The following is a 12,385-nucleotide window of genomic DNA, read 5'->3' as shown; positions in this document are numbered from 1 at the left end:
CCTGTTCCTATGATTTTTTGAGTCTGGGAGTGCCAAGACCCCCTTGTTCCCTGAATCTTCAGGGCCTGGAGTACCAAACCTCCCTGTTCCCAGGATTTTGGGGCTCTGGATGTGTCCAAACCAACTTTCTCTATGATTTTGTAGTTCTGGGAGTGCCCAAACACCCCTGTTCCTAGGAATTTTTGGGCCTGGGAGTGTCCAATCTCCCCTTTCCAATATTTTGGGCTCTGGATGTTCTCAAACCACCTTTCTCCAGGATTTTTAATTTTTGGGAGTGCCCAAACGCCCCTGTTCTCAGGATTTTTGGAGTCCCCCAACGCCCACAACACCCAGGACTGCAGAGCACTGAGAAGATTTACTGGGAACACTGGGAACAGCTGGTTAGTGTGAGAAGAAATGCAGGGAAGGGGGGGACAGGCGACCCCCCCAAATGAGCGCAGGGTTTGGGGGGTCCTGGCTGGGCCCGAGGCCACGGGGAGGGGCTGAGGCCGCCGGTGGCTCAGGAGTTCTGTGGGGAGAGAAAAGGGGGTGAGAGCAAAGGGGCTGGGGGGACCCAGAGGCTGTGGGAGAGCAAGGGGGGGCCACGCCCCCCCTTTGGGGACCCCCCTTTACCTTCTCCTGCAGGTAGAAGCCGAGCCCCAGCGCCAGGAAGACCAAGCCCAAGACGAAGCCCCCGACCCCCACCAGGATCTTGCTGCGGACGGTGTCCGGTGGCATCTCTGGGGGGAGCTGGGGGGGTCAGCACCCCCAAAACCTCCTCCCACGCACCCCCCGGCACCCCACAGAGCCCAGCCCGCTCTCCCCCAGCCCACCCGGGGGTCCCTCCAACCTCCTGCCAGTCCCTTCCCAGCATGTTTGGGAACCCACAAAGCCCCTCCCAGCCCCTCTAGGACCCTTCCATCCCCCTCCCATCACCCCCAGCACCCACCAAACTCCCTCCCAGTTGCCCCCAGTTGCCCCCTTTCACTCCCGGCCCTCCTGCCAGTGTGCCCCCGGGGCTGGGGGGGCCGGGCCGTACCCCAGTGCCGGCTGAGGGGGTGCTCCAGGCTGACGTGCTCCACCTGGCAGCTGTAGGTGACCCCGCGCCGGGGGGGGATTTCCAGCAGCACCAGCACCTGGTAGGTCCAGTCCCCGTTGGGGACCACGTCGGTGGCCACCACGTGCTCTGGCAGCTCCTGCCCATCCTGGAACCACCTCACCTGCACCGGCGCAGGGTAGAAATCCATCACGGAGCAGAGCAGGCGGCCGGGGCCGGGCTGGGAGCTCGACGGCACCAGCGAGATGGACACGCTGGGGGGCACTGGGAGGGACGAGGGAGACACTGGGCTGAGCTGGGGGGCACTGGGAGGGAGGGCAGAGGGCTTGGAGGGCGTTGGGAGGGACTGGGATGGCAGTGGGAGGGACTGGGATGGCAGTGGGAGGGAGTGGGAATAGAGTGGGGGAGAAGGGGCTGGGCTGGGGGGGCACCGGGGAGAGAGTTGGGAGATGTGGGAGTGAAGTGAGAACGACTGGGAGTGGAGTGAGAGGGTCTGGGAGTGGAGGGAGAGGGTCTGGGAGTGACTGGTGTGGACTGGGAGTGACTGGTGTGGACTGGGAAGGAAGCGCTCGGGACTGGGAGGCTGAGTGGTGGTGAGGGAAGTCTTTGGTTTGGGTCTGCCTGGCAACTGGAGCGTCATCAGAGACACGCGCTGGGATTGGCTGAGGGGCGGGAGCTCGTTGGGTCCAGCGGGGTGGAGACGCGGGGGGGCACTGGGAGAGACTGGGATGGACTGGGAGGGGGCAAAAGGCAAGGGGATGGACACGGGGACGGCTGAGAGGTCTGGGGTGATTTGCAGGGAGGGTTTGAGGGGCTCCAGGGTCATTCCCGGGGCAGGGTCCGAGGGGACCCGCTCTGCCCCACGCTCACCTCTCCTCTCCACGGGGAACGGGGTGAACACCTTGTAGTTGTGCCGGCAGACCGTGTCCACCTGAGCCCGATAGTACTCCAGCTTTGCCGGGTCGCTGTTCCAGTTCCTGGCCCAACTCTCCCCATATGGGGTGTCCCCCACATAGACCCCCACATCGTTGTCGAAGTGCACTTGCTGCTCCCGGTTGTAGATGTACCTGTGCACGAACCTCACCTGCTCGGTGCCGTTGATGAAGTGACACTCGGCCTTTACCATCTCCTGGAACACCCCTGTGTGTGCAGGACACGGGTCAGGGGGTGCCCTGTCCCCCCCCATCATCCCCAGCCCCCCACAGCAGGCTGGGAGCTCAGGGGGCCACCACGGACCACCCTTTCCCACCCCCCTCTGCCCCACGGATGCCCCAGCACCGGCTCCTGGCTGGGGGGGAACCCCCCCATCAGCCCCCCGGGGATGGACTGGGGGGTTGGGGAACCCCCAATGCCGATCCCACCCCCCCCAGAGCCCCAGGGAACCGCTCCAGGGCTCAAGGGACACCCAGGGACCCCCAGGGCACCCCTCTGCCTGATCTGCCACACCCCCTTTCCCCCCTCTCCCACCCCTTTCCCACCGGCCCCACAATCTCCAGACGCCCTCGCCCTCACTTTAGCACTCCCACCACCCTCACTTTAGGGCTCTCACCACCCTCCCACTTACTCCGGGACTTCCAACCCCCCTCGCACTCACTTTTGGGGCTCCCAACCCCTCTTTTCTCCCCTCTTTCCCCCCCTTTCACACCCGACTCCCTTCCCGCCCCCCCGCTCACCCGACAGCTCCTCGCCCGCAGCCGGGGAGGCTCCCAGCACCACCAGCACCGCCAGCACGGCCCCAGCTCCCCGCACACGCTCCATGCCCAGCGCCGGACAGCTGCTGACAGCCCAAAACCAGCCGGGCGGCGCCGTTTTGGGGCTTTTTGGGCGCGCTCGGATTGGCTGAGGGCGCAGTTGGGGCCCTTTTTTGGAGGCGTCTTCCCGGCGACTGATGAGTCATCAGCGCGGCGCGCTGGGATTGGGCGCGGGCGGCGTGGGCGCTTTGGGATTGGCTGAGGGCCGTTGGGGGCCCCCGCGGCAGCCCCGGGGCTGGGGGGCTCGGGGGGGTCCGTGGGCTGCGGGGGAGGGGGGAGCTCAGGGCCCACCAAAAATGCCCTGCCAGGGCTCCCAAAGCTCAGGGCAACCCAAAACCGGCCATCCAGGGCTCCCACAGATCAGGGGAACCTCAAACAGAGGATCAAGTTGTCCTGGAGCTCAGAGTTGCCCCAAACAAGAGGGAGATGGGGGGCTGAGGATGCCCAATTCCCCTTTCCCCAGGATTTTTGTTTGTACCTAAACCCCTCTTTTCCAGGACTTTTGGGGGCCTGGAGCTTCTCCGCATTTGGGGGCTTGGTCAGGTAGTGCCCAAATAGCCCTTTGACCAAGATTTTGGGGCTCTGGGGGTGCTCAGCACCTGCTGTTCTCAGAATTCTTGGGGTCTGGGGGTGCCGAAACCCCCCTGTTCCTGGGTTTTTTGGAGGCTGACATTGGCCAAAGCCTCCCACCCTCCATTTCCCAGAAATTTTGGGATCTGGGTGTGCCCAAACCTCTCTTTTCCCACAATATTGGCAGTCTGTGTGTGCCACATCCCCCCTGTTCCCGGGATTTTCAGGGGCTGGCAGTGCCCAAAGCCTCTTTTTCCAGGATTTTCAAAGTCTAGGAGTGCCAAAAGCCCAGTGTTCCCGAATTTTGAGGGCCTGGACCTGCACAATGTGAGGATTTTGAGGGGCTGGGGGGTGACTAAACATCCCTTTCCCAAAGATTTTGAGGCTCTGGAGGTGCTCAAACCTCTCTGTTCCTGGGATTTTGGGGGGGTTGGGAGTTCCCAAACCCCCCCTTTTCATAGGATTTCTGTGCTCAGGGAGTGTCCAAGCCCCTCTTTTCCGATATTTTGGGGTCTGGGAGTGATCCAACACCACTATCCCTTGGATTTTTATGGTCTAGGAGAGCTCATACCCCCGTGTTCCCAAGATTTTTGGTGTCTGAATGTTCCCAATCCCCCTGTTCCTGTGTTTTTTAGATGCTGATGGTGCCCAAACCGCTCTATTTTTACATTTGATGAGCTGGGAGTGCCAAACCCTCCCTGTTCTCACAATTTTAGGTATCCTGGAGTACATAACCCTCTCTTTTCCCAGATTTTGTAGTTCTGGGACAGCCCAAACCCCCCTGTTCCTGGTTTATTGGGAGGCTGACATTGCTCAAACCCTTCTGTTCCCAGGATTTTCGGAGTCTGGGTGTGTCCAAACCACCTTTCTCCAGGATTTTGTGGGTCTGGGAGTGCCCAAAAGCACCTGTTGCCAGGATTTTTAATGTCTGGGATGACAAACCCCCCCTGTTTCCAAGAGTTTTAGGGGGCTGGGAGTGTTCAAAAACCTTTTTCAATATTTTGAAGTCTGGAAGTGTTCCAGCCCCCCAGTTCCTTGGACTTTTAGTATCTAGGAGAACCCATAGCCCCGTGTTCTCAAGATTTTCATAGACTAAATGTTCCCAACTCCCTTATTCCCAGCTTTTCAGAGGGTTGACATTGCCCAAACTCTCCCGTTCCCAAGATTTTGGGGCTCTGGATGTGTCCCAACCACCTTTCTCCATCATTTTTTGGGCCTGGGATTGCCCAAACCCCCCTGTTCCCAGGATTTTTAATGTCTGGGAGTGCCCAAACCCCCCTGTTCCTGGGATTTTCGGAGCCCCCCAGTTGCCTCCCAATAACCGGGACTGCAGAGAACTGGGAAGCTTTACTGGGAACACTGGGAGCAGCCAGCTGGGGTTTGAATACAAAGAAAAGCAGGGCCGGGGGGACACACGAACACCCCCAAAGTGTGGGTGGGGCTGGACTGGGGGGTCCCGGCTGGGCCCGAGGCCACGGGGAGGGGCTGCGGCCGCCGGCGGCTCAGGAGCTCTGTGGGGAGAGAAAAGGGGGTGAGAGTGGGGTGGGGGGGCTGGGGGGCACAGACGCTCTGGGAGAGCAAGGGGGGGTACATGACTCCTGGGGACCCCCCTTTACCTTCTCCCACAGGTAGAAGCCGAGCCCCAGCGCCAGGAAGACCAAGCCCAAGACGAAGCCCCCGACCCCCACCAGGATCTTGCTGCGGACGGTGTCCGGTGGCAACTCTGGGGGGAGCCGGGGGGGTCAGCACCCCCAAAACCTCCTCCCACGCACCACCCGGCACCCCACAGAGCCCGGCCCGCTCTCCTCCAGCCCACCCAGCACCCCCTGAAACCTCCTGCCAGTCCCTTCCCAGCCCCAGTAGGAAACCACCAAGCCCCTCCCAGCCCCTTTAGGACCCTCCCACCCCACCCCCCATCACCCCCAGTACCCACCAAACTCCCTCCCAGTTACCCCCAGTTGCCCCCTTTCCCCCCTGCCCCCCCTGCCAGTGTGCCCCCGGTGCTGGGGGGGCCGGGCCGTACCCCAGTGCCGGCTGAGGGGGTGCTCCAGGCTGACGTGCTCCACCTGGCAGCTGTAGGTGACCCCGCGCCAGGGGGGGATTTCCAGCAGCACCAGCACCTGGCAGCTCCAGTCCCCGCTGGGGACCACGTCGGTGGCCACCACGTGCTCCGGCAGCTCCTGCCCATCCTGGAACCACCTCACCTGCACCGGCGCAGGGTAGAAATCCATCCCGGAGCAGAGCAGGCGGCCGGGGCCGGGCTGGGAGCTCGACGGCACCAGCGAGATGGACACGCTGGGGGGCACTGGGAGGGACGGGGGAGACACTGGGTTGAGCTGGGGGGCACTGGCAGAGACAGGGGAGAGGGCTTGTAGGACATTGGGAGGGATTGGGATGGCACTGGGAGGGACTGGGAATAGATTGCGCTAGAAGGGGATGGGCTGGTGGGTACTGGGGAGAGAGTTGGGAGATGTGGGAGTGAAGTGAGAACGACTGGGAATGGAGTGAGAGGATCTGAGAGTGCAATGAGAGAGACTGAGAATGACTGGTGTGGACTGGGAAGGAAGCGATGGGGACTGGGAGGCTGAGTCGTGGTGAGGGAAGTCTTTGTTTTGGGTCTGCCCGGCAACTGGAGCGTCATCAGAGAGACGCGCTGGGATTGGCTGAGAGGCGTGAGCTCAGTGGCCCCAGTGGGGTGGAGACGCGGGGGGGCACTGGGAGAGACCGGGATGGAGTCCAAAGAACTGGAAGGGGTCCAAAGACCACGGGAAAGGGCACAGGGAGGGCTGAGGGGTCTGGGGTGATTCCCAGCGAGGGTTTGAGGGGCTCCAGGGTCATTCCCGTGGCAGGGGCTGAGGGGACCCGCTCTGCCCCACGCTCACCTCTGCGGTTCACCAGGAACGGGGTGGACCTCCTCGTAGTTGTGCCGGCAGAGCCTGTCCACCTCACCTCGTTTGTACTCCAGCCTTTCTGGGTCACTGTTCCAGTACCTGGCCTGGATCTCCCCATCCGGGGTGTCCCCCACATAGACCCCCACATCGCTGTCGAAGTGCACCAACTGCTCCGGGTTGTGGATGTACCTCAGCACCTACCTCACCTGCTCGGTGCCGTTGATGAAGTGACACTCGTGCTTTACCATCTCCTGGAACACCCCTGTGTGTGCAGGACACGGGTCAGGGCGTGTCCCGTCCCCTCCCCATCATCCCCCAGCCTCCCACAGCAGGGTGGGATCTGAAGGGGACAACACCGGACCCCCCTTTCCCACCCCTTTCTGCTCCACGGACGCCCCAGCACCGGCTCTTGGCTAGGGGGGAACCCCCCCATCAGCCCCCCGGGGACGGACAGGGGGGTTGGGGAACCCCCCACTGCGCAACCAACCCCCAAAACCGCAGGGAACCGCTCCAGGGCTCAAGGGAAACCGAGAGACCCCCATGGCACCCCTCTGTCTGCTCTCCCACACCCCCTCTTTCCCCCCTCTCCCACCCCTTTCCCACCGTCCCCTCAATCCCCAGACTCCCCCACCCTCACTTTGGGGCTCCCACCACCCTCCCACTCACTCAGGACCTTCTGACCCTCCTCCCACTCACTTTCGGGGTTCCCACACCCTGTTTTCTCCCCTCTTTCCCACCCCCCGCTCACCCGACAGCTCCTCGCCCGCAGCCGGGGGGGCTCCCAGCACCACCAGCACCGCCAGCACGGCCCAAGCTTCCCCGCACACGCTTCCCATGCCAGCGCCGAACAGCTCTGACAGCCCAAAACCAGCACGGGCGGCGCCGGTGTGGGGGTTGTTGGGCGCGCTGGGCTTGGCTGAGGGAGCGTTTGGGGGCCCTTTTTTGGAGGCGTCCCTTCCCGGCGACTATGGTCATCAAAGGGCGCGGGCGCGCTGGGAGGGGCGAGGCGGCGGGGAGGTTTGGGATTGGCTTGAGGCCGGTGGGGGCCCCCGCGGCAAGCCCCCGGGGCTTTGGGGGTTGCGGGGGGGTTCCCCGTGGGGGAGGGGGGAGCTCAGGGCCCACCAAAAATGCCCAGCCAGGGCTCCCAAAGCTCAGGACAACCCCAAACCAGCCACCCAGGGCTCCCACAGATCAGGGGAACCTCAAACAGAGGATAAATTGTCCCGGAGCTCAGAGTTGCCCCAAACAAGAGGGAGATGGGGGACTGAGGATGCCCAATCCCCCTTTTCCCGGCATTTTTGGTTGTACTGGGTCTTAGTTAAACAAGATTCCAACTTAGAAATTAAGAGACTTCAGGTGGAAGTGTGGAAAAGGAAAAGAAACAGCTTTTTATTAACAAAATCTGAATAAACAACAAATGGTGCAACCAAAAACTTTCAGAAGAAACCAAACAAAGTCCCAAATCCCCAGGTGGGGGGAGAAACTGTCCCGGCAGTTCAAAGCTCTGGCAGCCCCGTGTGCTCGCAGCCAGCAGTGAAGGAGTCCCTTTTCCCAGGGGCAGTCCCCAAAGCAGAACACCTCGCTCCCAGATGGGTCGGGCTCTCTCTCTCTCTCTCTCTCTCTCTCTCTCTCTCGGTCGCTCTCCACGAGGTGTCCCATGGGGAAAAAACTTCCTCTCAGGGAAAGAGAACAAGGTGGCCAAAACCAGCTCCTGCTCTGTCCGGTCCCGGACAAACCCCAAAAGCCCCCGAACAAAGGACCCCCCGCCCTCCCCGCGGCCACCGCGGTGTCCCCGAGAGCCGCCCTCCCCCCACTGCCCCTGCCCAGCGCCTGCGGCTCCGCTCCAACCCACCCCATCCCGGGAGACACAGATGGCAATGGGGGGACACTGGGAAACAATTCCAACACCTCTTTTCAAACCTCTGACACCTGCTTCCCAGACATTCCCAAAGAAGGGGCTTCCCGTGGCCTCGAGCCAGGGACCGACCTTTGTATTGAACCAACTCCTGGAGAGACACGTTCCCATCCCTGTCCCCATTCCCATTCCTGGGGTTCCCCTCCCTCTCCCCATTCCCATTCCTGGGGTTCCCATCCCTGTCCCCATTCCCATTCCTGGGGTTCCCCTCCCTCTCCCCATTCCCATTCCTGGGGTTCCCATCCCTCTCCCCATTCCCGCTTCCTGCTGTGCCAACCTGCTCCCAGTGTCCCCGTTCCTGTCCCCACTATCCCTATCCTGGTCTCCCATGTCCCCATTCCCATTCCCGGTGTCCCAATTCCCATTCCTGGTGACTCCAACCTGCTCCCAATGTCCCCATTCCCATTCCTGGAGTTCCCATGCCCATTCCTGCTGTCCCCAACCTGCTCCCAGTGTCCCCATCCCTGTCCCCAATGTCCCCATCCCAGTCCCCCCTGTCCCCATTCCTATTCCTGGTTCCCACAGAGGAACTGCCGGATGCCGGAGGAGGGAGCCAGGATTTATTGCCCAAAGCAGGAGATTTTCACACCCAAATTAAAGCCTCAGGAATAATTGTGGTCCTGGGTTTCACACGGGAAAAAGCAGGAAGTTGATCCATCGGGAAGAGCCGCAGGGGGGCCGGGCTGGGTGGGAGCAGCGGGATGAGCTCTGCCAGCAGCTCCTGCCTTTCCGCAGGGAGAGGGAAGGGGTGGATCCAGCTCCGGGATCACTCAGGCCGTGATTCCTGCTGGGATGAGAGAGGGGAAAGGAGTCACCATGTCCCTGTTCCCATCCCAGGGGATGGATCTGGCTGTGGAGCCCAGGGAGAGTAGGAACTGCTCCGGAATCCCTCCTGATCCTGCTCTGTCCATCCCACCCCAATCCCACTCCATCCATCCCACCCCAATCCCACTCCAGAATCCAGCCCTGATCCCAGTCCACAATTCCACCTGATCCCACTCTGGAATCCTGCCCTGAGCTGGAATCCCCTTCCAATCCCACTCCAGCCATTAGGCCCCCATTCCCCTCTGGAATCCCGGCATCCATCCTGGGATCCCTGCCCAGAGGATCTGGATCCACACACGCTGCTGGGACTCACTGGTGGGCGCGGGGTCGTATCCATTCCCCTCCCTCTTCCCTATGGAAAGAAAGTGGGATCAGCACCCGTGGCACAGGATCCCCGGAATGCTGCCGGGCGGATCTGTGCCCCTTCCCGACCCCCATCCCGGGAGTTACCGGATCGGAGCTTCCAGACACCGACTCCCAGGAGGCCGATGATGATGATGATGGCAGCGATGACGGACACAGTGTCCTAGTTAGAACAACTGGGACCGATTCCTCACTGGATGGGTGTACCCAAAACTGTGGATTCTCTGGCCTTCCATGCCATTTTCCCAGGAACTGTTGTCAGGAGAGGCCTGCGAGGTGGGGGGGATGTCCTGAGCACCCTCATAGCCTTTTATGGACTGAGCATCCTCATAACCTTTTATGGAATTGCCCGTTCTGAGGGAAGAACTAAGCATCCTTTTATGGAATTCCCTGCTCTGAGGGGAGGACTGGGCATTCCTGCCTGAACTGGAGAATATATAAACCTGGAGTTTCAGAACTTTTTTCCCACTCGTGGGATCCAGAGGAGGACTGCAGCTCACCGCTCTCAACCAACCTGAGACCACCCCCCTCAACTGGACTGCAACCACCACTTTGGACCGACTGCAACAGCTCTCCCACCAGCAGGTTTTTTTCTCCTCTCCCTTTACTTTGGACTCGGGGGGGGGGCAAGGAACAGGACTTTGTTCATGGCCCAGGGTGCTGGGTTCTACATTTGGGTTTTGTGGATTAAAACCAATTGCTTGTCTGTAAAATCAGACTTTTTGGGAAAGGGGGGTCCATGGGGGGCGCAAGGGGGCTGGGCCAGGGGGGGAAGGGCTGCAGGGGGTGGATCCCGGAGGAGGAAACCCGCCAAAAGCGGCGGCCCAGCCGAGGGAGGAGCTGAGCGGGAGCACAAAGAAGAGCAGCCCAAAGGTCCTGGCGGTGGCTCGGCAATGGCGGGGGGGGCGAGAGCGGTTTGGGGGCCCCCGTGAGAGCCGGGGGGGAACCCCGGTAGCCGCGGAGTGGGGAGAGCAGAGAGGGACGATCCCGGAGCTGGGGGACCCCCGGAATGCTGGAGGGGGGGGAGCAGAGAGGGAGCGCCGGGCCCCTTAAGCGGGGGTCCCGGAGAGGGGGAAGGCCTTGGAGTGTGGAGAGGAGGGGGGGCCTTGAGGCGGGGTGGGAGCCGAGAGCGCCAAGAGGTTTGCGAGGCGAGAGAGGAGGGCCGGCCGGCCCCGGGAGGCAGAGTGGGGAGAAGTGAGCCCTGGGACCCCCCTGGCAACACTCAAGGGGACCCCGGAGAGTGGGAACCCCCTGGAGCCGCGGGACCCCCGGCAGCCCGGAGAGAGGAGACCCCCAATGCAGGCAGAAGTGCCGTCAGACCAGACAGGGGGGACCCCCCCTAACCCCAGAGAGGAGAGCTGGTGAATTCTAGGAGGGGGTTTTGGGCTGAATCTTTGTGTTCCGGGAGTTTTTGTGAGCACAAGATGCCCTGTGCGTTCTAGGGATGGACTTGGGCAGGAGAAACTCCCAAGGCAACGCGCTCACCCCTTGTTTTTCTCCCCTCCCCGGCGGTCGGGGCCGTGCTGTTGGTTGCCGATCCCGGCCGGCTGACCCAAGAGCCCGGCCACGTGTGCGGGGCCCGATCCGCTCCCTGCTCTCGTTGCCCCGGGGCAGCCTCTGGTGTCCCCCCGGCTGTGGGGGCGTTTTGTTGGCTCGGGCACAGGCGGCCCTTGTGCGGGGCTGTGTGCCGGGGGGCTGTTGGGGGTCCCCGGTGGGTGTTTTGGGGCGGTGTCGGGGTGGGTTGTGGGCAGAGCTCGTGGGGAGATCTCTGCTCTCAACCTCCAGCAGTGACCTTGGGGGGTCCCCAGCCAAGGCAGGAATCTCCACACCCCCCAAGAAGGGTTCTGTTGGAAGAACCTGCCCCTGGCAAAGGGGACTGGCCCTTTCTGGTAGAAACCCATGGACTGACAGTCCTTGGACTCCAGGGCTTCCCTCACCATCAGGGGCTTCATTTGGGGTGAAACCAGTCTGGGGTCCAACATCTCCTGCCTTGTCCCGGCCCCCTCTCAGCTCAGCACTGACCCCTTTGCAAATGGGGCATTGTCTTGGGGCCATTGCAGGGGGGATGTCCTGCCCCAGTGTCCCAGTGTTCCTTTAATTGCCAGAGGCCCTGCAGTGTCCCAGTGGCCCCTTGATTCCATGACCTTCTGAAACACCTCAGGCTTCCTTTGGTTCCATGAGGCCCCCCTGTCACAAAGGCCCCTGGATTCCATGAATTCCGCAGTGTCACAAGGTTCCTTTTTTTCCATGGGGCCCTGCAGTGTCCCAATTGTGCCTTGATTCCAGGAGTACCCAAATTCTCCCCGGGTTCCTTTGGTTTCAGGAGGTCCTGCAGTGTCCCAGCGGCCCCTTCATTCCAGGCAGGCCCAGGGAGACGAAGGCAAAGACGGAGCCCCGACCCCCGTCAGCATCTTGGGGGGGCGGGGGGGCAGGACCCGGGAAACGGTGGCGGCTGCTGGGAAGGGACTGGGATGGACTGGGATGGACTGGGACAGACTGGGACGGACTGGGATGGACTGGGACGGACTGGGATGGACTGGGATGGACTGGGATGGACTGGGATGAATGGGACTGTCTGGGATGGACTGGAATGGACTGAGATGGGCTGGGACAGACTGGAATGGATCAGGACACCTGGATACACCGGGACCAGGACTGGGACCCAGCAGGACCCCCCGGGAGCAGGATCTGAGCACACTGGGACCCTCCAGGACCAGAAATGGGGCAACAGGGATCATACTGGGAGCAACTGGGACCACACTGAGGGCTACTGGGAGCAACTGGAGGCCACACAGGATATAGTGGGAGGGCCTTGGAGTCACTGGGATCATACTGGTGGAAACAGGAATGTTACTGGGGCATCTGGGAGTGACTGGGAAGGACTACGAGCATGCTGAGGGCTCTACTAGGATATACTGGGAGTGTCTGCAACCATGGTGAGGGTGACTGGGACCATACTGGGAGTGACTGGGACTACGTGAAGGGGAATTAGGACCAGGCTGGGGGCAACTGGAAGGAACTGTGAGTGACTGGA

General features: G+C 61.8%; 1 protein-coding gene, 1 long non-coding RNA gene and 1 pseudogene across 2 annotated transcripts; all 3 read right to left on the bottom strand.

The window, feature by feature from the left end:
- Positions 1–499: 499 nt before the first annotated feature.
- On the bottom strand, positions 500–2,803 carry LOC113998699 (class II histocompatibility antigen, B-L beta chain-like). The gene is made up of 5 exons (XM_027741698.2): positions 2,710–2,803; positions 1,907–2,176; positions 1,019–1,300; positions 586–719; positions 500–508 (listed from the first exon to the last, which is right to left on the bottom strand). The coding sequence occupies exons 1-5, from the start codon at positions 2,792–2,794 to the stop codon at positions 500–502; spliced, it is 780 nt and encodes a 259-aa protein (XP_027597499.2). The 5' UTR covers positions 2,795–2,803.
- A 1,899-nt stretch (positions 2,804–4,702) lies between these two features.
- LOC113991433 lies at positions 4,703–7,084 on the bottom strand (annotated as a pseudogene).
- Positions 7,085–8,704: 1,620 nt separating this feature from the next.
- LOC120324845 lies at positions 8,705–9,525 on the bottom strand. Its single transcript, XR_005566501.1, has 3 exons — positions 9,439–9,525; positions 9,302–9,340; positions 8,705–8,950 (listed from the first exon to the last, which is right to left on the bottom strand). It is a non-coding gene; the product is annotated as an uncharacterized LOC120324845 (long non-coding RNA).
- Between the last annotated feature and the right edge of the window lie 2,860 nt (positions 9,526–12,385).

The sequence above is a fragment of the Pipra filicauda genome, unplaced genomic scaffold, assembly GCF_003945595.2.
Source record: "Pipra filicauda isolate LSUMZ 115617 unplaced genomic scaffold, ASM394559v2 scaffold725_size179387_pilon, whole genome shotgun sequence".
Taxonomy (NCBI): Eukaryota; Metazoa; Chordata; class Aves; order Passeriformes; family Pipridae; genus Pipra; species Pipra filicauda.
Note: the sequence above shows the minus strand (reverse complement) of the source record. Positions and strands in the feature narration are given on the sequence as shown.

Bases quoted from the DNA above. Each gene is read 5' to 3' on its own strand.
- LOC113998699 (XM_027741698.2), bottom strand. From the start codon at position 2,794: ATGGAGCGTGTGCGGGGAGCTGGGGCCGTGCTGGCGGTGCTGGTGGTG. The intron at 2,177-2,709 runs GTGAGCGGGGGG...CTGCACACACAG, and splicing joins TGCGGGCGAGGAGCTGTCGG to GGGTGTTCCAGGAGATGGTA. The intron at 720-1,018 runs GTACGGCCCGGC...AGCTCCCCCCAG, and splicing joins CCCCCTCAGCCGGCACTGGG to AGATGCCACCGGACACCGTC.